The sequence below is a fragment of the Saccharomyces kudriavzevii genome, assembly GCF_947243775.1.
Source record: "Saccharomyces kudriavzevii IFO 1802 strain IFO1802 genome assembly, chromosome: 11".
Taxonomy (NCBI): Eukaryota; Fungi; Ascomycota; class Saccharomycetes; order Saccharomycetales; family Saccharomycetaceae; genus Saccharomyces; species Saccharomyces kudriavzevii.
Genome location: NC_079282.1, coordinates 430,997 through 455,018, shown reverse-complemented (window position 1 = coordinate 455,018; position 24,022 = coordinate 430,997). Strand labels below are relative to the sequence as shown.

The 24,022-nt window shown below is 38.0% G+C and overlaps 12 protein-coding genes and 1 non-coding gene across 13 annotated transcripts; 8 read left to right on the top strand and 5 right to left on the bottom strand.

The window, feature by feature from the left end:
- Window positions 1-273: 273 nt before the first annotated feature.
- Window positions 274-1,338, top strand: FPT1 (chromatin-associated RNAPIII regulator FPT1; the record flags this gene model as incomplete). The annotated part of the gene is made up of 1 exon (XM_056229454.1): window positions 274-1,338. The coding sequence occupies one exon, from the start codon at window positions 274-276 to the stop codon at window positions 1,336-1,338; it is 1,065 nt and encodes a 354-aa protein (XP_056083471.1).
- A 391-nt stretch (window positions 1,339-1,729) lies between these two features.
- TOF2 (Tof2p) lies at window positions 1,730-4,027 on the top strand (the record flags this gene model as incomplete). Its single annotated transcript, XM_056229453.1, has 1 exon — window positions 1,730-4,027. One exon carries the CDS (start codon window positions 1,730-1,732, stop codon window positions 4,025-4,027), a length of 2,298 nt encoding a protein of 765 aa, XP_056083470.1.
- A 235-nt stretch (window positions 4,028-4,262) lies between these two features.
- On the bottom strand, window positions 4,263-4,378 carry Skdi_11.trna12L. Its single transcript has 2 exons — window positions 4,341-4,378; window positions 4,263-4,306 (listed from the first exon to the last, which is right to left on the bottom strand). It is a non-coding gene; the product is annotated as a tRNA-Leu (tRNA).
- Window positions 4,379-5,647: 1,269 nt separating this feature from the next.
- On the top strand, window positions 5,648-8,350 carry FOX2 (bifunctional hydroxyacyl-CoA dehydrogenase/enoyl-CoA hydratase FOX2; the record flags this gene model as incomplete). The annotated part of the gene is made up of 1 exon (XM_056229452.1): window positions 5,648-8,350. One exon carries the CDS (start codon window positions 5,648-5,650, stop codon window positions 8,348-8,350), a length of 2,703 nt encoding a protein of 900 aa, XP_056083469.1.
- Window positions 8,351-8,622: 272 nt separating this feature from the next.
- RSC4 (Rsc4p) lies at window positions 8,623-10,500 on the bottom strand (the record flags this gene model as incomplete). Its single annotated transcript, XM_056229451.1, has 1 exon — window positions 8,623-10,500. The coding sequence occupies one exon, from the start codon at window positions 10,498-10,500 to the stop codon at window positions 8,623-8,625; it is 1,878 nt and encodes a 625-aa protein (XP_056083468.1).
- A 193-nt stretch (window positions 10,501-10,693) lies between these two features.
- MEH1 (Meh1p) lies at window positions 10,694-11,257 on the bottom strand (the record flags this gene model as incomplete). The annotated part of the gene is made up of 1 exon (XM_056229450.1): window positions 10,694-11,257. One exon carries the CDS (start codon window positions 11,255-11,257, stop codon window positions 10,694-10,696), a length of 564 nt encoding a protein of 187 aa, XP_056083467.1.
- A 211-nt stretch (window positions 11,258-11,468) lies between these two features.
- MRPL13 (mitochondrial 54S ribosomal protein mL50 MRPL13) lies at window positions 11,469-12,263 on the top strand (the record flags this gene model as incomplete). The annotated part of the gene is made up of 1 exon (XM_056229449.1): window positions 11,469-12,263. The coding sequence occupies one exon, from the start codon at window positions 11,469-11,471 to the stop codon at window positions 12,261-12,263; it is 795 nt and encodes a 264-aa protein (XP_056083466.1).
- A 223-nt stretch (window positions 12,264-12,486) lies between these two features.
- On the top strand, window positions 12,487-14,186 carry SKDI11G2170 (uncharacterized protein; the record flags this gene model as incomplete). Its single annotated transcript, XM_056229447.1, has 2 exons — window positions 12,487-12,633; window positions 12,705-14,186. 2 exons carry the CDS (start codon window positions 12,487-12,489, stop codon window positions 14,184-14,186), a joined length of 1,629 nt encoding a protein of 542 aa, XP_056083465.1.
- A 486-nt stretch (window positions 14,187-14,672) lies between these two features.
- ECM9 (Ecm9p) lies at window positions 14,673-15,907 on the top strand (the record flags this gene model as incomplete). Its single annotated transcript, XM_056229446.1, has 2 exons — window positions 14,673-14,898; window positions 15,000-15,907. 2 exons carry the CDS (start codon window positions 14,673-14,675, stop codon window positions 15,905-15,907), a joined length of 1,134 nt encoding a protein of 377 aa, XP_056083464.1.
- An 89-nt stretch (window positions 15,908-15,996) lies between these two features.
- OSH6 (oxysterol-binding protein OSH6) lies at window positions 15,997-17,343 on the bottom strand (the record flags this gene model as incomplete). The annotated part of the gene is made up of 1 exon (XM_056229445.1): window positions 15,997-17,343. One exon carries the CDS (start codon window positions 17,341-17,343, stop codon window positions 15,997-15,999), a length of 1,347 nt encoding a protein of 448 aa, XP_056083463.1.
- Window positions 17,344-17,801: 458 nt separating this feature from the next.
- On the bottom strand, window positions 17,802-19,511 carry PAP1 (polynucleotide adenylyltransferase PAP1; the record flags this gene model as incomplete). Its single annotated transcript, XM_056229444.1, has 1 exon — window positions 17,802-19,511. The coding sequence occupies one exon, from the start codon at window positions 19,509-19,511 to the stop codon at window positions 17,802-17,804; it is 1,710 nt and encodes a 569-aa protein (XP_056083462.1).
- Window positions 19,512-20,014: 503 nt separating this feature from the next.
- VPS1 (dynamin-like GTPase VPS1) lies at window positions 20,015-22,129 on the top strand (the record flags this gene model as incomplete). Its single annotated transcript, XM_056229443.1, has 1 exon — window positions 20,015-22,129. The coding sequence occupies one exon, from the start codon at window positions 20,015-20,017 to the stop codon at window positions 22,127-22,129; it is 2,115 nt and encodes a 704-aa protein (XP_056083461.1).
- Window positions 22,130-23,341: 1,212 nt separating this feature from the next.
- On the top strand, window positions 23,342-23,950 carry MET14 (adenylyl-sulfate kinase; the record flags this gene model as incomplete). Its single annotated transcript, XM_056229442.1, has 1 exon — window positions 23,342-23,950. One exon carries the CDS (start codon window positions 23,342-23,344, stop codon window positions 23,948-23,950), a length of 609 nt encoding a protein of 202 aa, XP_056083460.1.
- Window positions 23,951-24,022: the final 72 nt, after the last annotated feature.

Below are 24,022 nucleotides of genomic sequence, written 5' to 3'. Positions count from 1 at the left end.
TGGCTTTTGTGCTATATGATCTGCTGCCTTTAGTTGCTGTGACATTATTGGACTGTTGTACATTACCCGGATCGGACCGGCTCATGAGTGGCGTTTCAACCGTGCTGTCAAAAATATAAGGCCAAAAACAAGAGGACACCCCTAAGAGCTGTATAGTGGTTTTATTAAATGAAGGCTCCTTCTATGAACTCACTGATAACTGGCACAGTTGGTCAAGAACACAGACAATCAATAGAATAAAAGAAACCATATCAAAGGCAAAGAAAGAGAACCATGTCCAAGTTAGAAACCGTTTATTTGTACGCCGGAGAAGAACAACCACGTGTGAAACTGACCTGTATTAAAGAGGGCCTCGCATTGTCTCAAGTTATCAAGTTTGTCCATTCCATTCAAGAATTGTACGGGATTGAGTTGCAAACATCAGAAACCATAACAGAAAATTTGAAAATAGATTGTGCGCCTGCATACTTGAAGCCGAACTGTATTCCTCATTTCTACATTTTGGAATACGAAGAAGCAAATGGGACGTTTTTCATTTGGAAGTCGGATGGTCGGTGGCAATTAAACAAAGTTTCTACGCTGTTGTATTCAGATGAGGATAGCAATTTGATCAAGAACACTTCGTGGAGGGAGGTCTTCCAGGATGACCAGAGGTTCAAGCATTATGGTAAACGGGCTTGGTTACAACTCTGTCTTGAAAAGATGAATGAGGACCTGTCAAAACTAAACGTCGAACAATTTTGGTCTCAATTCAATAAAATATTTCATAATATTACCAAGCAAAAGCAAAGTAATGAGCGGTTCGATATGGACGTCTTCGATAACTTCAAGAATGTTGTCTCCATAGCCATCATAAAGACTAAGGTATTTTCAAATAAGCGAATTTTGACAGCAACTTTAAAAAATTACCATGACTCGCTGAAGCAAAAGTATAACGTTCGGGAACAGAATCTGAAGGAAAATAGCTTGGAATCACGTCCACACAGCGATCCTTCTACATCTCTGGAAAGCGAATCAAGGAATTTTTCTCCACTAAACTCCCTATCCCCTCCTTCTTTGGGTACCGATGACGAAGCAACTTCGACAGATTACATTTATAACGACCCTGCATCAAAGCCCGCAAATATGAGTTTCATGCATTCAAGCGCTACAAATGATCTTATTAAGTCGAATTTTGAGAGCTATTTCAAGTTGATGGCTGAAGATTATGAAACTTTTGATTTGAGAGCCTGGTCCAGACAAAGACCTCGGAAGTTCCAGCTTGTAGAGAAAAAGAAAGTTTCCAAGAATTCTTCCAGTGACCATCGCCCACATAAAAATGGTAAAATTTCCTTTTAACGCTTCAGGGAAAACTTACCTTTTCACAGTATTTTCATATCCATAAGACCAAAAGAACAAAACCAAAAAGTTAAAAAGTACGTAGGTATATAGAAGAGATTACTCCATTCAATAAATAGTTGTGAGTTGTGCTTTGTCATTTTTGTTATGTTATGTGTTGCGCCGCCCAGAAAAGGGTCGTATTGTACGATACAAATATATATTTTTTCATATTCTTCAGATCTTAAACATGATGGGCCTAATTTTGTTTGTTTGTTTGTTTATAGTAGGAAAGAAAGCCACTTGGTTATTGTAAATCCTTCAACAAATACATTGGAATCTGGCCGTTCCCTTTAAAACCTTTATCGTTTTCCCTCGGTGTCCTTTTGTCGTGATAGAAAATAATACTAAAATGTGGAGGTTACAAATTGTACTGGTGCCGCCAAGTGCTCAGGATACCGTCTCACTTCTCGATGCACATATGAATATGGATAACACTTCACAATTGGCATTTTCCGTGGTTCAGTTTAATGAAAACATAGTCACAAACACCAACAATAACAACAACGATTGGAACTCTTCCGCGACGAGTTTGTCTTCTCCTAAAACTATTCAGCCATGTGGTAGCAATGATTTTTTGAATTACCTCCCGACTTGTAAGAAGTTTCTACATTTTACAAATAGTTGCAATACTCTTTTGCAGCTTTCCAATGAAATCTTGGCTAAATTTGATAAACTCTATCCAAATTCCGATCAGTCCATTGAAATCATATCTCTACAAGACAGGCATGGATGCGACTTGGACTCCCAATTCGTGATAAAAGATGTATTCGAAACAGATAGTGTTGTTTTGGTAATTTTAAAAGATGAGTTATACTGGAATAGAAACCAACAAGTTTCACTTTTGCAATCAGCAAGACAGCGAAAACGAATAAACAAGCCATCGAGAAAATCCACGGTTTTTGAAAAGAAAAACGAAACTTTCAACGAAAACTTATCTCCTACACCAAATAAAGATTCGATGTATCTGATAGCTAAAAACTCGCTCAAGCAAAATTTTATTAATAAGTCAAGGGTCTCAACACCTCTGATGAACGAAATTTTGCCCGTTGTGAACAAGCACGACACACTTAATGAGAAAAGAGTCTCTATACGGTTCTCTCCCGTAGTAATCGCCTCAGAGGCACACAAGCCTCCAAAGAATGATGATCATGCCAATGGAGGAAACACTATATACGGTGATGACAGCAATAAAGAGAATATAAGTTCATCGAATGAGCAACCGAAAAACGGTAATTTCAAGTCGCACCAACCAAAGAACTTGAATGTTCTGTATAATTCCTCGGAAGATCCTGACTTTGAACTTACAGATGATAATTCACGGCAAGTTTCGTATGACTCGATTGATACCGATTTTCAATTGAGCACTACTTCTTCTACGAATTCTGATATGCATATGCAATATTTCAAGCCTTTTAACACGGTGCGTAGCCCCAGGAAGAGCTCCCTAGAGATTAAAGTTCAAAACAAAACAGGTGAGGATTTGCAGTTAAACGATAGAGACGTAAGTGAGAATTATAGAAGGATAGAAACATTTTCAGATGAAGAGGATCATAATGACATGGAAAATGATCAGGTGGATTCATTCATAAACAATTCCAAAAGAGCTTCCGTGGGTTTCCGAGATATCGATTCCGACTTGGATAACGTTTCTTTCAATAGCGATATTGGAGACGCAGTACAAAGTACTCAAACTACGAAAAATGCCGTTTCTATCCCTTATTCTAGAAATGACAACCGTTTACATAAGAATCAAGAAAAAGATGATTTATTCCATCTTGTTGAAAATGAGTTCCCTGATAAATCATCAGGTAAGCTCCCATCTAAGTCACCTGAAAAAGGTGCAACAATACAAGATACTATTCGGAAACTAAATAGTTTCAAACCGATTGAGGAAAATAGGGTTAAAAGAAACAGTATTATTACGGAATCGAGCCTCAGAAAATTTGCTCCAACGATAAAAGACAAAGATAAATTTAATGATTCAGAGAAAGTACGTCGGAAAACTAAGTACTCTAATAACCTGAATGGAAGCATCTTCAGCAATGAAGTCGCAAGAGTTGGTAAAATAAAAGTAATACGGAAAACTAATGATGTTGAAGCAAAAGTCAGAGAGTTCAAAAAGAAAAGAAGTATGGGAAATAAATCTCTGAAAGATATTTTTGCTAACGCTGGAAAAACATCAAAGGTAACTTCGAGCATAAAAGTGGTGAAATTGACCAGAGATCCTGTTTATGATTCAAAAAAAAAGGCGGAAGCGACTTCTAATAATGGGAAGCACTTACAAGATCCAGACAACATGTTGATCAAAGAATCAACCGTGGTAGAAAGAACAAAGGGCCAAGCAATACCGTCTAGCCTTAAAACAATACCACAATTCAAAAGAGTTAAGGTCACTAGATCGCATTCCTCGTCTTCTTCATCCTCTTCCGTTTCCTCCGGATCTTCTTCGGAGTCTTCGTCATCAGATGGTTCGGATGATAGTTCTAATTCAAGGAACGTGCAAGTCAAAAAAATTAACTTTAGGACAAGTCATGAACCAACTCGGGATTCGAGTGAACAGAGTATGCTAGATGTTCATGGGAATGATCCGAAGACAAGCAAGTACCAGACACCTAAATATGTCCAGAGTGATGAAGATAATGAGTAAGCCGGTTGTAATCTGTACACCTTTAGAATCTATTCTGGATTTTGCTGATAGATTGCAATATTCCTTCATGAAGTATTATAGAGTAAGATTTTGGGTTATCAAATATAAAATGAGTGATAGAATACGATATGTAACAATTTATGTATAACTTTAATGAAACATCGATATATAAATATTTCTCATATTAATCATTGAATCCCACATATGTTATCTCAAAGGTAAAAAAAAAAAAGAATGGTTGCTAAGAGATTCGAACTCTTGCATCTTACGATACCTGAGTATTCCCGCAGTTAGCTGCGAACAAGAGATTTTTCTTGAATCAGGCGCCTTAGACCGCTCGGCCAAACAACCACTTTATCGGTGAAATATTGATGTTTCTTGAATGTTGGATAATCCTACCTGGTATTTGATAGTTACAGTTGAAATATTCGAAGCAAAAAGCGCCCATATTGTTGGAACATGTTGGGACAAGTAGGTTCATCATTATTCACATGAGTGAACATCATTACTATCTGAGGTATTCAGATTGTATTCTAAGGTGGTATTTATTGACCATTAAAATCTTGTGACATTTGTTGGGATTCCATTTTTGATAAGGTTAATAATATTATGTATATAGAATATACTAGAAGTTCTCCTCATGGATTTAGGAATCCACGAAAGGGAATCGACACTTTTACATAATCTTATTCTTATTTTTTCCTTCATTTTATACGTCGTTATTCATTGATCCTATTGCATTATCAATCCTTGCGCTTCAGCTTCCACTAAACTCGATGACTGTTCTGAATCTTATTTCACTGGTCTGATAATTCTTGTCATCTTCTTAACACCGTATATGATAATCTTCTAGTTACGTGATTGAATGTATTAATCAGCTGTACTAGTAATTGATGGATAGTTGATTATTGCTCCAACAGTCTTAAGACTCACCTTCGATAAACACATAGCCTGATTGTTTCAGGCTGTCATTATACTTATCTACGTAAGCAATGATAAACCCATTTATTCCAAACAGAAACTATGCTTTACGCGAAATTCAAACTTTCCATTTTTACTTGCATCATTGAAGGTGATTCCATCGTTTTTACAGAATATTGGAATGATAATGCAATGATTTGGTACTGTTCCATTCGTATGTTTTGCTCAGGTTTGCGTATTTTTTAAAAGATTATGTTTGTTGGACAAGAATAACTATTATCCAGTCTTCCTCTTCCCACATGATTACTCTCCCATAGACAAAAGTCATTTCTCTACATCTTGCCATACTAATCACCTCATTCAAGCCTTGTTGCTGTTGAAATAGATTCCATACCTTTGTAGGCGTTCCGGGATGACCAGTGTTAAGTCCGAAAATGATCGGCGGAGAGAAGGTTAACGCCGTATCCCTATTGGAACGCTCGGCGGTTATTTTATTTTTCCTACTCCAACGGAGATCAACGCATTAAGAAGACAAAGGAGGATGGGGTAAAAACGAGGAATTTGTTGCTACAGGTTATATAAAAAGTGGGCTCTAGCCACTTGACTCCCGAATTGTAAAGGTAGAGAGGCTCCTCAATAATTTAATAAGCAATAGATAGGTATATTTTCAGCAAAGGTTCGATCTAGTAACAATAAGTCATGACCGGAAAATTATCCTTTAAAGACAGGGTTGTTGTAATTACGGGCGCCGGGGGCGGCCTGGGTAAAGTTTATGCGATGGCTTATGCAAGTAGCGGTGCAAAAGTGGTTGTTAATGATCTAGGTGGCACCTTGGGTGGTTCAGGACACAACTCGCGAGCTGCCGATTTAGTGGTGGACGAAATCAAGAAAGCCGGGGGTGTAGCTGTGGCAAATTACGATTCTGTCAATGAAAGTGGAGAAAAAATTATCGAAACAGCCATAGAAGAATTTGGTAGGGTTGATATCCTAGTCAATAATGCTGGAATACTAAGAGATGTGTCATTTGCGAAGATGACGGAAAACGAATTTGCTTCTGTGGTGGAGGTTCATCTGACTGGTGGTTATAAGCTATCACGGGCGGCTTGGCCTCATATGCGCTCTCAGAACTTTGGCAGAATTATTAACACCGCTTCCCCAGCTGGATTATTTGGAAATTTTGGACAAGCTAATTATTCAGCTGCTAAAATGGGGTTAGTTGGTTTGGCGGAAACTCTCGCGAAAGAGGGTGCCAAATACAACATTAATGTTAATTCAATTGCACCATTGGCCAGATCAAGAATGACGGAGAATGTCTTACCACCACATATCTTAAAGGAACTGGGGCCAGAGAAAATTGTTCCATTAGTACTTTACTTAACCCATGAAAGTACGAAAGTATCGAACTCCATCTTTGAGCTTGCTGCTGGGTTCTTTGGGCAGCTTAGATGGGAAAGGTCTTCCGGGCAAATCTTTAATCCTGATCCCAAAACATATACACCAGAAGCTATTCTAAATAAATGGAAGGAAATCACTGATTTTAACGATAAGTCGTTCAACAAGACTCAGCATCCATACCAACTTTCAGATTATAATGACTTGATCACAAAAGCTAAAAAATTACCCTCAAACGATCAGGGACCCATTAAAATCAATTCGATTCGCGATAAGGTTGTAATAATCACAGGTGCAGGAGGTGGTCTTGGAAGATCACATGCCCTCTGGTTTGCACGCTACGGTGCAAAAGTGGTTGTGAATGACATCAAGAACCCTTTTTCGGTGGTTGAAGAAATCAATAAAATGTATGGTGAAGGCACAGCTGTTCCAGACTCTCATGATGTAGTCACTGAAGCCCCACACATCATTGAAACTGCCATAAACAAATTTCAAAAAGTGAACATTCTGGTCAATAACGCCGGTATTTTGCGTGACAGATCCTTTGTGAAAATGAAAGATGAAGAATGGTTCGCTGTTCTGAAAGTTCATCTTTTTTCCACATTTGCGTTGTCAAAGGCAGTATGGCCAATATTCACGAAGCAGAAGTCAGGATTTGTCATTAACACCACTTCTACCTCAGGAATTTATGGTAATTTTGGACAGGCCAACTATGCTGCTGCAAAAGCTGCAATTTTAGGTTTTAGCAAGACTATTGCACTGGAAGGTGCCAAAAGAGGAATTATTGTTAATGTCATTGCTCCCCATGCCGAAACCGCTATGACTAAGACTATATTCTCTGAAAAGGAATTGTCGAACCACTTCGATGCGTCTCAGGTCTCTCCGTTTGTTGTTTTGTTGGCATCTGAGGAACTACAAAAGAATTCTGGAGGAAAGGTTAATGGTCAATTGTTTGAAGTTGGTGGTGGTTGGTGTGGACAAACCAGATGGCAAAGAAGCTCTGGTTATGTTTCTATAAAAGAGATTATTGAACCCGAAGAAATTAGGGAAAACTGGAGTCATATAACCGATTTCAGTGGTAACACCACCAATCCAAGCTCCACAGAGGAGTCTTCAATGGCTATTTTACAAGCAGTACAAAAAGCACACTCCTCAAAGGAATCAAACGACGGAGTTTTTAAGTATACTACCAGGGATTGTATCTTATACAATTTGGGACTTGGCTGTACAAGCAAAGAGTTAAAATACACTTACGAAAATGATTCAGATTTCCAGGTTTTGCCTTCTTTTGCCGTCATTCCATTTATGCAAGCAACTGCTACACTATCTATGGATAATTTGGTTGACAACTTTAATTATGCAATGTTATTGCATGGGGAGCAATATTTTAAACTCTTCACGCCAAAGTTGCCAAGCAGCGGAACATTGAAAACGGTTGCTAAACCTTTGCAAGTTCTTGACAAGAATGGTAAAGCAGCTTTAGTTGTTGGTGGTTTCGAAACCTATGACGTTAAAAACAAGAAACTGCTGGCCTATAATGAGGGTTCATTCTTTATCAGAGGTGCACGTGTGCCCTTAAAAAAGCAAATAACAAGTGGAAACAGGGCAAAATTCGCTACTCAACGATTTGATGCACCACGCGGAAAGGTGCCCGACTTTGAGATGGAGATTTCTACTAATAAAGATCAAGCCGCATTATACAGGTTATCTGGCGATTTGAATCCCTTACATATCGATCCCACATTAGCCAAAGCAGTAAATTTCCCTTCACCAATCCTCCATGGCCTTTGCACATTAGGTGTTAGTGCGAAGGCATTATTTGAGCATTATGGCCCATATGAGGAGTTGAAAGTAAGATTTACCAACGTTGTTTTCCCAGGTGATACTTTAAAAGTTAAGGCGTGGAAACAAGGTGCAGTTGTCATTTTCCAGACTATTGATATGACGAGAAACATCGTTGTCTTGGATAATGCTGCCGTCAAACTATCACAAGCCAAGTCTAAACTATGATGAAAAAATGAAATAAAATTAGCGACTATATTCTTCTTCAACAGTTCTGCCGGAACATATATCTCTATATACGTTTTCTCTTCGGTTTTTCTACATAATTTTCCTGCCTTTCCATACTGTTCAATTAGCGGCACGACTTTTCCGTCATTAAAAAAAACATTAGTAGTACATTTACACAATGAAAAAGTACGGATAATATTACAAAAGTGTATGTAGGTTAGGTATATAGATACATGCATATGGTCGAATGGGTGTGTGTAGAGTGACAGTTATCACGGTAAAACATTTATCCAGAAATTCATGGATTCCACCTCATTCGAAATCTTGTCTTCACATTTAAACACCAAATGATTTAAACCTTCTGATAAGCGGATATCAAAGATTTCTGGTGTATTATATTTATCATTATCATTGCCAGTATCAATGGTGTTACTGCTGCTATTTGCCAAGTTTTCCATATCTTGCCTTGCATCATTATCAATAACATTATTTTCTTGTTGCTGAGGTTGTGAAAGGTTACTGTTTGCATTCGAATTTCTAGACTTCACAGGTTCTTTATTGATCGTTAGTAAAGTTTCTGTGTTCTTTAATGGTGAGTTCAAATGAGATTGTAAAGTTAAGAAAGTTTGCATGGGCTGCAACATAAAGGAGAAGGCGTTTTCGTTTTGACTCAACTCATCACCGTTGAAGATATACTCCACCCAATTTTGATTGCATGATGGTCTTGAACCTGGCAAAGGTTTCGTTGCCTGTGAATACAAATTTTTTGAAGAAAAAATATAAATTTGATGTATCAGTTTATAAGGTTTGTATTCCATAGTGTGTTGCTCTGAAAGCAATTGTCTTTCTTTTTGGATAGATTTTATGATGTTATATTTGGGAATCTTCAATTGTTCACCTTCTAAGGAATTTGTCTTCTCGATGTTAGGTGTCATGGATCGTTCATTTTTGACGTCGGATGGCATTGTTCCTATAATGCTACCTGGTTTGGTTATTGACCTCTTAAAATTGTTGGGATTCAGTAAATAATCCTCGGTTAAGAGGGAGCGATTATAACCATTACCCAGACCTTCGAAATGATTGAAATCATAATCTGTTTGGTCAATAAAGTCTTCACGATTTGATTCTGGCTCGATATCATTATCGAGAGCTGCTATAGCTAATGCACCTGCTGCCGCTGGGCCACCACCAATGGCCAAATAATTTTCAAATTCAAATTTATCAAATTCCAAGTTAATTTCACCACGTTCATTCAAGTCCTGTAATTCTGGGAAAAATTCCTTTTGTATTAGATGGTTAAAATAATTTGTTAAAGTTGTTGCATCCTTGTAAATCAAAGCACTCGGATCATTGAAGATATGCGCATTTTGAAAAATCAAAAGCATATCGATGATAAAGTCATATATCTTAGAATACTGGCCAATGTCAAGGTTTTGTTTTACGATTGACAATGCCATTGGATTATGCACTATTTCATAATAATCAGGTAGTTCATCTTTATCGACTAATTCCATGAACGGTTCACTTAATTTAACTTTGTCGTCTAAATTTTTAGGAGATAAAGAACCCAGTAAAGCCTGGTTGATTATCTTTTCGGTACCATCAACCAACTTATTGAAATAGTGTAGTAATTTTTCTTTGACCTCGTTATTGATTAGATAGTTTCTTTTCAAATTTTTGGCTTTCAATACTTCATATTCAATTAGCATTACCACTTGCATGGAATTTTTCACAATCAAACTGTCGTATTCGTTGTAGGCTTGACAATTTTTTGTCAGTAGTTCAACATCCAAAAGGAAATTTCCTGGGCCGTCCTCATACTCATAATCTCTTGATTTAATTTCATTAATAGACATTGGTTGCTGAATTTTGTAATAATATTGAGGGTGAAACTTCCTACTTGGTAGCTTGATAAAATCTTTGAAGGTGTCCTTGTATTTGTCAATAAGAACATCCAAAGTGAAACTAATAAATCTATTAAACTTAGGTATATGCCAGTCATCTAGAAAAAGTTCCGATTTAGGGTTTAGTGGGGCGTTATAGTCCACGTGCGGAGATTCTTCCAGATTTTTAGGATGTTTCCCCGGTAAATATTTAGGCCTATCATCATTGCCCCCTTCAGCTGCTAACTTCCGCTTCTTGACCACCATACCTACGCTTCCTTTGTACTCTTTTGACTTACTTTACGTTGCAATGGTATTTTGAACTTGCTTTGAACATCTGCCGTGTTTTCTCGTTGTTGTTTTTTTGGAGTCAATTTTCAGCTCACGTCGTCAAGAGTGATTTTTGATTCCATCAACTATATACCTTAAAGTAGGGTAGTTATTTATATAAGAAAGTTCATTAAAATGGGACAGTCAAAGGACCTGGCTTGTCTACTTGAGATTGGCTGAAAATCTCGTTTGATATGCTCGAGTGTAGTTTTTTCAACTGTTCTTTTGATATTTTCGCTAAATCCGATGTAAGCACCGTGAATGTATGCGACTTCGGAGCCGCACGGTGAGTAGCTATCTCTGCAGATCGGCTCGACGACACTGACCGTCCACTGGTGTTTTCTTCGCCTGCATTTCCTCCGTCCTCTCGTGCTCCTTCACCTTCATTTTCACCTTCACCCTCTTCTTGTTCTCTTCTTTCAAGGGCTTCTTGCAGGTCTGTTCCTTGAATCACAATTCCGCTGTTGTTTATCATCGATATGTCTATTAGTTTGTCATTAGTGTTTGCGACAATGTCCCTGAGTTCTTGCTCCCTCGCCAGCAGCTTCTGCTCCTGTTCTTTCAATCGCATTTGTTCTGCATCGTATTCATCTGGTGCGTTCCCCTGCGTTCCATAGCCTGCCTGATGTTCCCTCAGCAAGGCCTCGTCCTCCTCAGTTGCATTATGTCTACAACAGCTAAATACAGCCCCCATTCCCGTAGCTCAGATCTGTCGTTGTCTTCTTTATTGCTGGGCTGGTTCTTACTGTACGAGTGACTTTCTTTGTTCTTGTTCTGTATTGCTGATTTTAAGGCGGGTAGCGGTACTTTCTGCTCTAACAACGTTTCGTGCCATATAAACCAAAAACTGTTCATTAGCATTGGAATGGCCACTCAGTAGACAGGAGGGAAAGCGTAGCACAGGGATGTCGTCATTGATTAGAGTTCATTGCTCCAAGCCGTTGCCGCAATGGTCGGTGGGCCTTTCTGCCGCTGAGCGGGGAGTCAGATCTATTCATACTTCTTCTGCAAACAGGGACTTCATGTCGTGGTTCAAAAGGAAGAAGCAAGAGGAACATAGAGAGCCTGTCAAGGATACTAAGCAGTTGATACATGATATTGAGGAGGGGAGGGCTGAAGTTTCCTCTCAGGCTTCCTCCAACAGCAAGAACAGATTGGAGCTAATACCTGAAAACTTTATTGGCGAAGGCCCTAGACGGTATAAGAGACAAAGGCAGTTGAAGCAAGCGGTTTACAATGCTCCTTTTAATCAGTGGTTATCTAGGGGTAAGATCGTTTCCGAGAATGAGTTAGATGATGTAATATCTCAGGCAACGCAAAAAACGCTGGGCAGAGAAGAGCTGGATGTCCCATTTCCCGGTTTGGTGGCGAAGTTTCAATTTACCAAGCTTTTGCAAGAGAAATCAGGCTATTTGATTCCAGATTATAAACTGACTACTTTAACTACGCCTTTACAGTTTAAAGAGTATTTTGAGAAGAGTATTTTGCCATCAATGAACAATCCAAAACTCGCTTTCAAAGAAGCTGAGCCTAATGCCATCCATCCATTCTCCGAGACGTATGCTTCACCAAACGTTTACGTTGTCAACGACATCACTCCTAGAGAGCAAAAGAACAAATACGATACTATTATGAAAGAAATTCAAAGACTGGACGATGAGGCAATAAAGAAGGCTTTCGAAACAGCGAGGTCAGTCTAACTTATGTTAAAACTACTACTAAATTAATATCCTGTACATATATATACTCTACGTTGAAAAACTCCGTCATGATTATTCTTTTTTCTTTTTCTTGTTTTGTCCTTTTTGTGGCTATAATATCTCTTTGGCGGCTAACTTGCGAAGTATCAAGAAAATGTTTCGATATATGTTAGAAATCTCGAAAATTATCAAAAAGTAGAAAAGCAGATGAAATACATTGGCAATGATGAGATGTTTGAGAGCGCTCCTGGTTCTCTTGGCCGGTGGAGGTAGTTTCAATCTCCCAGCGGTTCGAGGTAAAACAGTGGCAGATCCTAACTTGTGTCCAAGCTACAATTCACAACTAAATTCTCCTTTTCTTACCAGTTGTGTATGTATGATGAACTTATTGAGCTAGTGCAACCCCTAGATTTTGTGTTACTAACAAGCTCCATATTTAAGAATCAAGATTTGAATAAATGCGTCTTTCACTATTTTGATGAACAATATGCATTTTGCCGGTCGTGCGTCATCGTAAATAATGAAACTATGGAAGACTCAAATAATTGCAGATGTCTGCAATGTGCTTTAAGTTCCCTTAACAATAGTTGCTTCCAGGACTACTGCACTTCAGGAGATGAGTATAAAAAACTGCAGATATTTATCGAGCAGTTTCAAAGAGTAATTGGAGCGGTGGACAATGGAGTAAGTTTAAAGTCAAGAAATAATAAATTTTCAAGTAAGAAATTGTCTTATTTTGTCGATCAAAACCACACTGTTTTCAGAAACCCCTTGCCATTCGAGAAAACCCAATTAATCTCTGCATTGTTAACCTCTTTAACGAATAACCAGAACCGAAAGGCACCACTTGACATCTCCAAAAAAGTCGATATGCATAGTGAAACTCAACGTTTGCGTAAGAGAAGAAGGACTAAAAAAAAATCACCAAAAACACCTGAGAATGAAGATGAAGATGAAGACGGAAATGACTGCGACGCACCTGATGGGAAGCAAGAAAACAGCAAGCAATGTTATGAAAGTCTAGAAATGAATGATGAAAAATGTGGTGAGACTTACGATGAAAATAACGGTGGAGATGCCGATGACGGCGATGATGATGATAATCGAGATATATCTACAAAGCACTCATTATTATACACCATAACCGAAATTCATACGACCTGTCTTCCTAAAGAAAAAAAATTAACCGCAAGAAAACCAAGGGAATTTTCAAAGAATTATTTGGTGAGTGAGTCTCAGAGCACGAAAACAATAACCACGGATGTTTTATACAAAACAGATACTGAAACCGAAACAAAGACCACCCTGATCACCTCAACAGAGGCAAAAAGAAGATGGCTTCCGAGGACAGCAACTATAACGACTGTTGCCGTTAGAACCGCCGTAAGTACTACTACTACTACTACTGCAAAAGCGATTTCAACAAGTTTGTTAAAAACTGTGGTTAATCCAGGAAGGTTTAAGAAGGTAACTGGAATTAAACTTGGTCCTCTTAATGCCAGCGATGAGGCTGTTCCGCCACCCAATAAGAGAATTGAACGATCAGTGGTAGGAAGAAATAGGATCTCTGATTACAATATTGCTAGTACGCAAACCAATTTAATCTCTACAGCCACCTCGCAAACGCCCTCTCAAGCAGAGTTTAGTTCCGGTCAATATATATCGGCGGCCTCTCAACTAGATAAAGAGATTTTCATATTCACTGCTATTACAGTCTCAATTACTACTCTAATGATGCTGGGATTTTCTTACCGGTCGCGAGTGTCCTTTGGAGAATACAGTAATGATGAATCAGAGGACGATGAAGATTGGTCAGATGAAGAAGTTGAACTTGATGAAGAGGATTTTTATTCTCTTCCCGTAAGCATACCAGAAAAGGGAATCAGTTTGGATAAAATGGCACAACAACTTGGTGTGGAGTAAGACGGTCATGCCATCTTTCCTTTACCGATTTCTTCTTATATAAGTTGCTTTCTATACATTCTTTTACTGCTTCTTTTCGCCTCACATTCTTAACAAATTCTGCTGGATCGCCATTATGCCAATGGAACAGTATATTTTAAACAGCATTAATACCGGAGCAGAGCTTAACGAATTTTGTGTGACATATGTACCTTTACTAAATACTTCGTAGTAGACGTGGGTGCTACTATCTTATAGAATGGTCTATAAGCTTACGGTGGTTATATACCTCACATATTTTGACGAACTGAAGCAAGTCTTTTATTTTCATTTTTTTTACATTTGGTCACGATGGCCCTGTTTTGAGTGTTCCACAACGTTCCTTTCTATTTTTTTTTCCTTCCAGTCACTTTTTACACCAAGTAAACGATGAATATATTTAAAGTATAACAAAATGCCAGACCAAAAAATGTTAAAAGGAAAGACCTTGAGAAATTATAAAGGCTTATGAAGCTTAATCTTCCCCTTTGCAAGGAATTTTTTGAGAAGATAACAACCCATTTAGAGCATGATAATTTCAAATTGACTGTTGCTAGAGATCAACCCTCCATTGCTTTGCCTTACTACTTAGACAAAAATGCTCACCACATAGAATTAGTTACCTTCAAATCCACATTCCTATCTCTTTTCCAAGAATCGCATACATATTTCAACGGGACTCTCTCAGATCAAAGTATGTTCCAACAACAAAGTTTTCGGAATTTTAGATAACTATTCCTTCAGCTTATTTTCTTTATCAGTTCCAGCTACTAACGACCTTACGTGGTAACGTAGAACTGAATTACGTTTTCGACGAAAACATTTACTTTATGACTATTGGACTTTTACTCACAACACCTGAAAACAAAACGATACATAATATACATGAACAGTTGCTAAGGAAGTATTTCCAAGATAATAGTATTTTAAGCATACCAAATCTATTTGTTAAGGAAGTAAGACTAGTTCAACGGCTGCTTTGTTCGTCAAGCAATCGCATCAACAAGTCCTCATCACTCTGGATATTATACCGCAAGTTATACGTTTTGTCGCTTGGTGCGAAGACACCTGTCTTCCCAGATTTTTGCTTTTTATTCAATTCTTCTGCATCTCAACATTTTTCCAATTATTATTGTTGGAATACTGCCAGATGGTTTTACGATAACTCAACGTTTGATAAAAAAAAAGAGCTGTTTGATTTGACCAAAAGATTTTGCTTTCAGCATATTAAGGATTGTTCATCGTGGAGCACATTAGCCTATATGGTATGCCAGCAGAAATTGAAAAATGTGTACAACATACATGATTTTCAAAGACTAACAAGTTCATTTGATCTACAGATCAAGCCAAACAAGGCAGACTTGGATTTTCAGATACCAGGTGCTGATGTATTTCCTCGAGAACTGGTAGAATGGATTGATAATACATATGTTGCAGACTGGCCCCCGTATCTATGTTTTTTGCAAATAACGGAACTTAATCTCTACCCCGGAATTAGCATAGATTCTGTCCTTTCGACTTGGAAAACTCAAGTTCAAATTTTCGAAGAAAAGTGTGGCTGTATCAAATTGAAAAATAACGCTCCAGTTGTACCTGAACAGTTTACAAGTGATTTGCTAATTTCAGTAAATTTTGTGCATTTTGGCTATAAAAAGCTACTAAATATACTTTTCGATAAAAATAAGACGAAAAAGAACAACTAGGTGGTTAGCTGAAACGGAAAAAAAATACATAAAAAAAAGGTTAATCTATAATTTAGAACAAGAAAACACCGATATCGAATTCTCGTGAATCACAGTTTTACCAAATTCTCCTTTTTGCCTTCAATTTTCTTCTTTTGTGGCTTTATTTTCTCAAATGCAGGAATGAAGAATTTGTCAGTAAAGCGTTGACCCGGTAAAATAGGTGCAATCTGCAATATACTTCGAATTTGCTTCTCAGGATCCTCGTTGACGGGAATATTTCTATAAATACAATAATCAAGATCCTCGCCAGGCTTTGATTTTCTAAATAGCTTTGGGTGGAATTCCACACCATCTTCGATACGCTTTTTAGCTAATTGTCTCTGGTGGTTTTCGATTTGAAACTTTTCTTCGGTTGCAACAGAATGATTGCGGACAGCCAATGCATCTGTTACTTTATTCCACAGTTTTCTAGATTCATACTCACCTTGCTCGTTCAATGGACGGACCTGTGGTCTCAGAGGTGATTCTTTATGGGTGTCGAGGAAGACTTTTGGTGAAGAACGCGATTGCTTTAAATCTTTTATGTACATAACATCATTCCATTTACCTGATATCTCGTAATACGAATTACCATCATAGTCTTTAACAGTCCCTTCGATGGCATCGTAAGTCCCAAAGACATATCCCTTTGTCTTGAACTCTATATCAGCCTGAAAATCAGGAGATTTAATAATCATATGGTCTCCCAGTTCGATTCTCATTTTCCCGAATAAAATTCCTCTCACATATACGTTTGGTTGAGTTAGAATATATTTCTCCGGCTTTCCGTTTCTATCTTTTATGTCCAAAAATTGCAAGACCGTTGATCCATCCATCATGGCAGCGCTTGAGTTTCCCAAAAATCTTGACTTAGGAATAACCACCCCATCCACTCTAATTGATGATTCGGGAATCATGTAAAAATATGCGCATTCTGGAGGATGGTGACTTGTCTGTTCAGCAATATAGTATGCTTGCTGCTTGTTTGGCAAGTCCCAATAAGCGGTAAAGTACTCACCAAGGACTGGGTTCAATGGTTTCTTGACAGCCTTCGGCGCAATGTGCCAACCTGCCAAATACCATTTCATTACATGTAAAAATCTTTGTAAGGGGTCCTGTTCTGAATGTGCCTGCAATAAAAACTCAGGAAACTGTAACTGATTCGTGACACGTTCAAGCATTGATTTCTTTTCTAAAATAAAAGTAGGCAAGGTGATCCTGGTCAGATCACAGCCTGGCCTTAATTGTGATATAATATTCAAGATAATATTATGACCTGATTCGTCGTCCTCATCAATATCATCTGTATCGACCGGCTGATCTTTTATTGCTGAAAGTGAAGATTTACTACTTGTAAAGCTGGATCTGCTCAACCGATGGGAATCGGACCCTACGGTTAGTTTTTTGGAGCCCATTGATATTGCTTTAATATATTTGCTGTTATAGTGGTGCGAATTGCATGAACTCGCACTTCATACAACAGGTAGATGTAATTCTCGAGTTGTACACGTACCTTCGAAGCTTGTTCTGTTGTATTTGCCAATCCTGGGTCCCCTATTTCGTCAAAAAAAAAAGCCTAAATATCTGGCCGAAAATCAGAAAAGAAGGGCTCGGTTTCTTTTTCAACCAATCGAGTATTTATCCTCCCAGAATATTCCATCCTGACAAAGTTGGCAGCCCCCAGACCAGAACGTAACGTAACATTCTTGCCTATATGCATGAGAAAACAAAATGATGGATGACTTTACATATTAGTTTTTCTCCACTTGTAGGAAAAAAACAACCGTATTTCGATTTACATATGAATGGTAAAAATCTGCTTATGACTGTCTAGCCTATACTAGTAAACTATTCAATTATGGATAGGAACGTCTTAATTTACGTCAACAGCAGCGGTCGTACCATTGACGTTATCACTTGACGAAGCCGCATCAGACTTTGACCTTTTCACAGTCTCATGGCCAGCATCTACATTCCTCCTTTTGCTCTTTTTTGATGGTCTCTTCTCATTTTCATCAAAAACTTCATCTGGTAAATCGTAACCCTTGACAAAGCGTAGCGCTAAATTGAATACTTTATGGTCGCCATAATCCTCATTAAAACTTCGGCACAAGTTTACAAATTCCGTACATGGAATGTGAATATCAACTTTTTCTTTTTTGTTCTCAATATTAAAATCGAGGCCTATGTACATTGTTGTCAGGTACGCCTTAGGTTTATCTTTAATAGTCTCACCTTCTTTATTTTCGTCTGTTACCAGTTGGAGGGCATTCAATGCTAACTCAGTTTTGTGGCTACCGTATTTGTCTTGAATCATTTCATAATCATCCTCCGTTGGGCAACAATAACTGCTTTCGAACGGTTTGGTGAAGGGATGGGCAATTTTAATTCCTGCCAGCACTTCCAGTTTCATAACTAAAAGCCTTACCTTACTTTCAACAAGACCACTCCACTTCAAATGCTGCTCATCACTGCCTCTCGTGTACGCTGTAATCTCCAAATAAAACTTATATCTGAAGAAAAAATCATTTTTCTCAAATAAGTTAGCCCAGGACTTTTTATTGGAGAAAATGTCATTAGTGATTTGCACGCCCCTTTCAAATTCTTTTAAAATAACTTTTTTAGTAGATTCTGTGATGTTGTGTGTAGCACACATGGAAGGGTAAGCCGGTGTAATGACAGGCATTCTATGAGACCTGTCCTGAGCATAGATCTTTGGATTCCATACACGGACTTGTAAAGGACCATCCTCAATTGGCTTCAAGATTACCGGTTGTGGCCAGTTCCATTCTGATAGAATGATAAAAAACCTGTTTAATATAACTGCACTGCAAGCGTTGGGGTATAGTTGACAAATTCTAGCAACTAGCATGGCCCAGGCGACACCACCAGGAAAACCAAAAATGTTAGCATAAACAGCCCTTCTTTGCGCCCATAATTTGATAGCTCTTAAGGCAATCCTAAAAACATTGGGCTTTGGAACCAACTCTAATATTTCGTCTGTTACTCTGGTACCATTCAAGGCTCTTAAATCCTTCTCATCCAGATTTCGCAGTAGATTTTTATCTGATAAGGTCAACGACAAGGGGACTTGTGGTTGATCTAAACGTGCGCAGATCAAATCAATAGAGATACCACTGAATTTTATCTTGATGATTGGGACAAACGCATCAGGAACAGGTGCAATTTCATCCAGTTCTTTTCTTTCTCTTAGTAGTGCATCAAATACGGTAAAAAAATCTTCTCGGATTACATGTTTCGGGACAACTACCAAGGTATCAATATCACTACCGGGTCCATGGACTCCTAGTCTGTAGGAACCATAGGTGAAAATCTTTCCACCGGCATCCCTTGCCATCCCATCAGACATATTCTTCTTCTTTGATACTTCATAAACAAACCGTTGGGCCAGTTCCTGCAATATTTTCAGTACCTGCACCCTATTGGCAGTCTCCTGTTCTGTCTCGAATGATCCCTCCTTTTTCAGCTCTTGGATCAAGCTATCATTCAATTTATTTTCAGCTGCAGTGGCGCCCACGGTTGATACAGGTCCAGTGATACCGAAAACCTTTTGAGAGCTCATTAGTTGTCTATAAAGAAAACGTATTCGTGAAAACAAGTGGTATTCCTTAAGCTTTTTCGTAGTTTAATAATCAAAAAGGCTTGGCACCGATATTGAGTTATTGGCTGATTTAGTGTCTTTAAACTGGTGCTGCCAAAAGGTTTTCCTCAGAAATCACTTTTACGGGCCCTTAGAATGGTAAGATATTTCACCGAATTCAGTTAATGTATGAAGACTTTAATTGTCGCGAAGAATTCTCGAGATTAGAATCGTTTGTGTATTATAGATTGCGCTAGTTTCCAAAGCCAATGCCCCAATTGATTGATTTCTTCCTCAAACACCGTCTTTCGGGCCGGGTAACTAGGCATCGTTGATTCGCGTCGCTTTGCCATCAAGAGAATAACATATCTTCCAAGACAAACCTTGATGATTTTCAATTTACTTCTGTCTACACGTTACAAGAGCGTTCTATAGCATTGTATAAAGGCCACACAAATACTGCACATTTCATATTATAGGATACGATGGATGAGCACTTAATTTCCACTATTAACAAGCTTCAGGACGCTTTAGCACCCTTGGGAGGCGGATCTCAATCTCCTATTGATTTGCCTCAGATTACCGTTGTAGGTTCTCAATCATCAGGAAAGTCCTCCGTTTTGGAGAATATTGTTGGTAGAGACTTCCTGCCAAGAGGTACTGGTATTGTCACCAGAAGGCCCTTGGTTTTGCAATTGATCAATAGGAGACCCAAAAAGTCAGAGCATGCCAAAGTCAATCAAGCTGCCAATGAGTTGATTGATTTAAATATCAATGATAATGACAAGAAAAAAGACAAATTGGAAAAGCAGCAGCATGATGGACAATCTGAGGACAATAAGGAAGAATGGGGTGAGTTTTTACACTTGCCCGGCAGAAAGTTTTATAATTTTGACGATATTAGACAGGAAATCGTTAAGGAAACTGACAAAATTACCGGTGCCAATTCAGGTATCTCTTCCGTACCCATTAACTTAAGAATTTACTCTCCACATGTTCTAACTTTAACATTAGTCGATTTACCTGGGTTGACAAAAGTTCCCGTGGGCGACCAACCTCCTGATATTGAAAGACAAATAAAAGATATGCTTCTAAAGTATATTTCTAAACCAAATGCTATTATCTTATCCGTTAATGCCGCTAACACCGATTTGGCTAACAGTGATGGTCTAAAATTGGCTAGGGAGGTTGATCCAGAAGGAACGAGAACTATTGGTGTCTTGACAAAAGTTGATTTAATGGATCAAGGTACAGATGTCATTGATATTTTGGCTGGAAGAGTCATTCCTTTGAGGTACGGTTACATCCCAGTTATTAACAGAGGTCAAAAAGATATTGAACACAAAAAAACGATCAGAGAAGCGCTTGAAAACGAAAAGAGATTTTTTGAAAACCATCCCTCCTACAGCTCTAAAGCTCATTATTGTGGTACACCATATTTGGCTAAAAAATTAAACTCAATTTTGCTGCACCATATTAGGCAAACGTTGCCTGAGATCAAGGCCAAGATCGAAGCCACATTGAAAAAATATCAAAACGAACTCATAAATTTGGGTCCAGAAACAATGGATTCGGCTAGTTCCGTTGTGTTGAGTATGATTACTGACTTTTCTAATGAATACGCCGGTATCTTGGATGGTGAAGCCAAGGAACTTTCCAGTCAGGAGCTTTCCGGTGGTGCCAGAATTTCTTATGTATTTCATGAAACTTTCAAAAATGGTGTGGACTCTTTGGATCCATTTGATCAAATTAAAGATTCTGACATCAGAACCATCATGTACAATAGTTCTGGTTCGGCACCATCTTTATTTGTTGGTACCGAAGCTTTTGAAGTTTTAGTTAAACAGCAAATTAGAAGATTTGAAGAACCATCGCTGCGTTTAGTAAGTTTGGTATTTGATGAACTTGTTCGCATGCTAAAGCAAATTATCTCGCAATCAAAGTATTCAAGATATCCTGCTCTAAGAGAAGCCATTTCTAATCAGTTCATTCAATTTTTGAAGGACGCTACCGTTCCTACAAACGAATTCGTTGTTGACATAATCAAGGCTGAACAGACTTACATCAATACTGCCCATCCCGATCTTTTGAAAGGGTCTCAAGCGATGGTTATGGTAGAAGAAAAATTGCATCCACGCCAAGTTACTGTTGACCCTAAGACTGGTAAACCGTTACCAACCCAACCGTCATCTAGTAAGCCACCAGCCATGGAGGAAAAGTCAGGATTTTTTGGTGGTTTTTTCTCCACCAAGAACAAGAAAAAATTGGCTGCTTTAGAATCTCCACCTCCTGTTTTAAAGGCTACCGGACAAATGACTGAAAGGGAGACAATGGAAACGGAAGTCATCAAGCTGTTGATAAGTAGTTATTTCTCCATTGTTAAAAGAACCATTGCTGATATTGTACCAAAAGCTTTGATGCTTAAATTGATTGTGAAAAGTAAAACTGATATTCAAAAGGTTTTACTTGAAAAACTCTATGGGAAGCAAGATATTGAAGAGTTAACTAAAGAAAATGACATCACAATCCAAAGAAGAAAAGAGTGTAAAAAAATGGTTGACATATTGAGAAATGCGAGCCAAATTGTTTCATCTGTTTAAATTTATACCAATCTGTACCAGTTGCTCGATCGTGGCTTCAAGCATTTTTCCCTTGATTTCGCCATCATCCTTATATATTGTTCTTGTATACGTAGAAGCTAATCTATAAAATTATGTTTTTAATCGATCTCTTATCCTTCGTTGAGCCTTGATGAGTAATACTCTGATAAAACAAAGTAAGGTAAATTTAAAAATAACAGTTGATATTCTGTATGAACTAACGGTTGTTCAATGAATGAATTTGGGTCTCTCACACTTTCACATCAGCCGTTTCTTTAAAGCCCCTAATGCTAACAAGAATAATTCTAGATAGCAAATGTACCATGAATGGTCACATGATTTTATAAAAACATTTAATATATTTCTTAAATTAAATTATTAATTAACGTTTATAAATATTGTTAATAGCAAAAACCATATTCTTTTGTTTACGATATCCGAACCAAAAATATTGATTGAAGAAAAACGTTTGGATTTTTGATATCAACTATTTCGGAAAAAATAAAAAAAGAGAGTATATGGTCCCCAGAATGTAATGGCCAAACAGTACACTATTGACTATTAATGGTATGAAATAACATCAAAAATTGATTGATTTGATTCAAACAATTCAAGAATTTTCTCAAATTGTCATTTTGTATCGTTAAAATCTTGTACGATGTTGTGGTCAGTTAACGAGGGCAATTGATCGTTAATTACTTCCTACATATTTCAAGACTATTTTCTCCGAGATCTTACGCCTCTGAAACTAGTGTTATTGCAGTTGACTATGTAGCCTATATCCATACAATTTGACGCTTATATTGATTACAACGGGAATTTGTATCAGTTATAATTGGCATCAAAATACATAAATTAGGAGCTGAAAAAGGGTAGAATAGTTGGTGGAATCGCTTTTTTGTTAAGTTAGTGGTGAAGCTACCAGTTTTTACCTACAGAAGGCCACATTCTTTCGCCGACGATATTCTAATAAAAGGCGTGCCGCTAATCACACGTGATTAGTATTTACAAGCCACCTCAAAAAATGTGGCAATATAGAGGATGAACGACTCATCATGCCTTGAATCTCGCAACCTGGTCAAAAGTGTGTATATAAAATGCAAACTTTCTCGAAGACATCGACTACACATTCATTAATGCCATAAACTTTTCCTTTGATTACGGCTAAATATCGACAGGGTCAGGAAATTTCTCGAAATATATTGCAATAAAATGGCGACTAACATCACTTGGCATCCAAACCTTACCTACGACGAACGAAAGGCATTGAGAAAGCAGGACGGTTGTACTGTTTGGTTAACGGGCCTAAGTGCGTCTGGGAAAAGTACCATCGCCTGTGCACTTGAACAATTACTACTTCAAAAGAATCTCTCTTCCTACAGATTGGATGGTGACAACATTCGCTTTGGTTTGAACAAAGATTTGGGCTTCTCAGAAAAGGATAGAAATGAGAACATTCGTAGAATTAGCGAGGTTTCCAAACTCTTTGCTGATTCATGTGCTATTTCAATCACTTCGTTCATCTCTCCATACCGGGTTGACAGAGATAGAGCCCGTGAACTACACAAGGAAGCTGGCTTAAAATTCATTGAAGTTTTTGTCGATGTTCCTTTAGAGGTTGCCGAACAGAGGGACCCTAAAGGTTTATATAAGAAAGCTAGAGAAGGTGTAATTAAGGAGTTCACTGGTATTTCAGCTCCTTACGAGGCCCCCAAAGCTCCAGAGTTGCACTTAAGAACTGACCAAAAGACTGTCGAAGAGTGCGCTACTATTATTTACGAGTACCTAGTCAGCGAAAAAATTATCAGTAAGCATTTATAAGCTTGATAAATCACTGTGCACTTAATGATATATAAATGATGTATAATATAGAAAATATTTATTTGAAAGCTC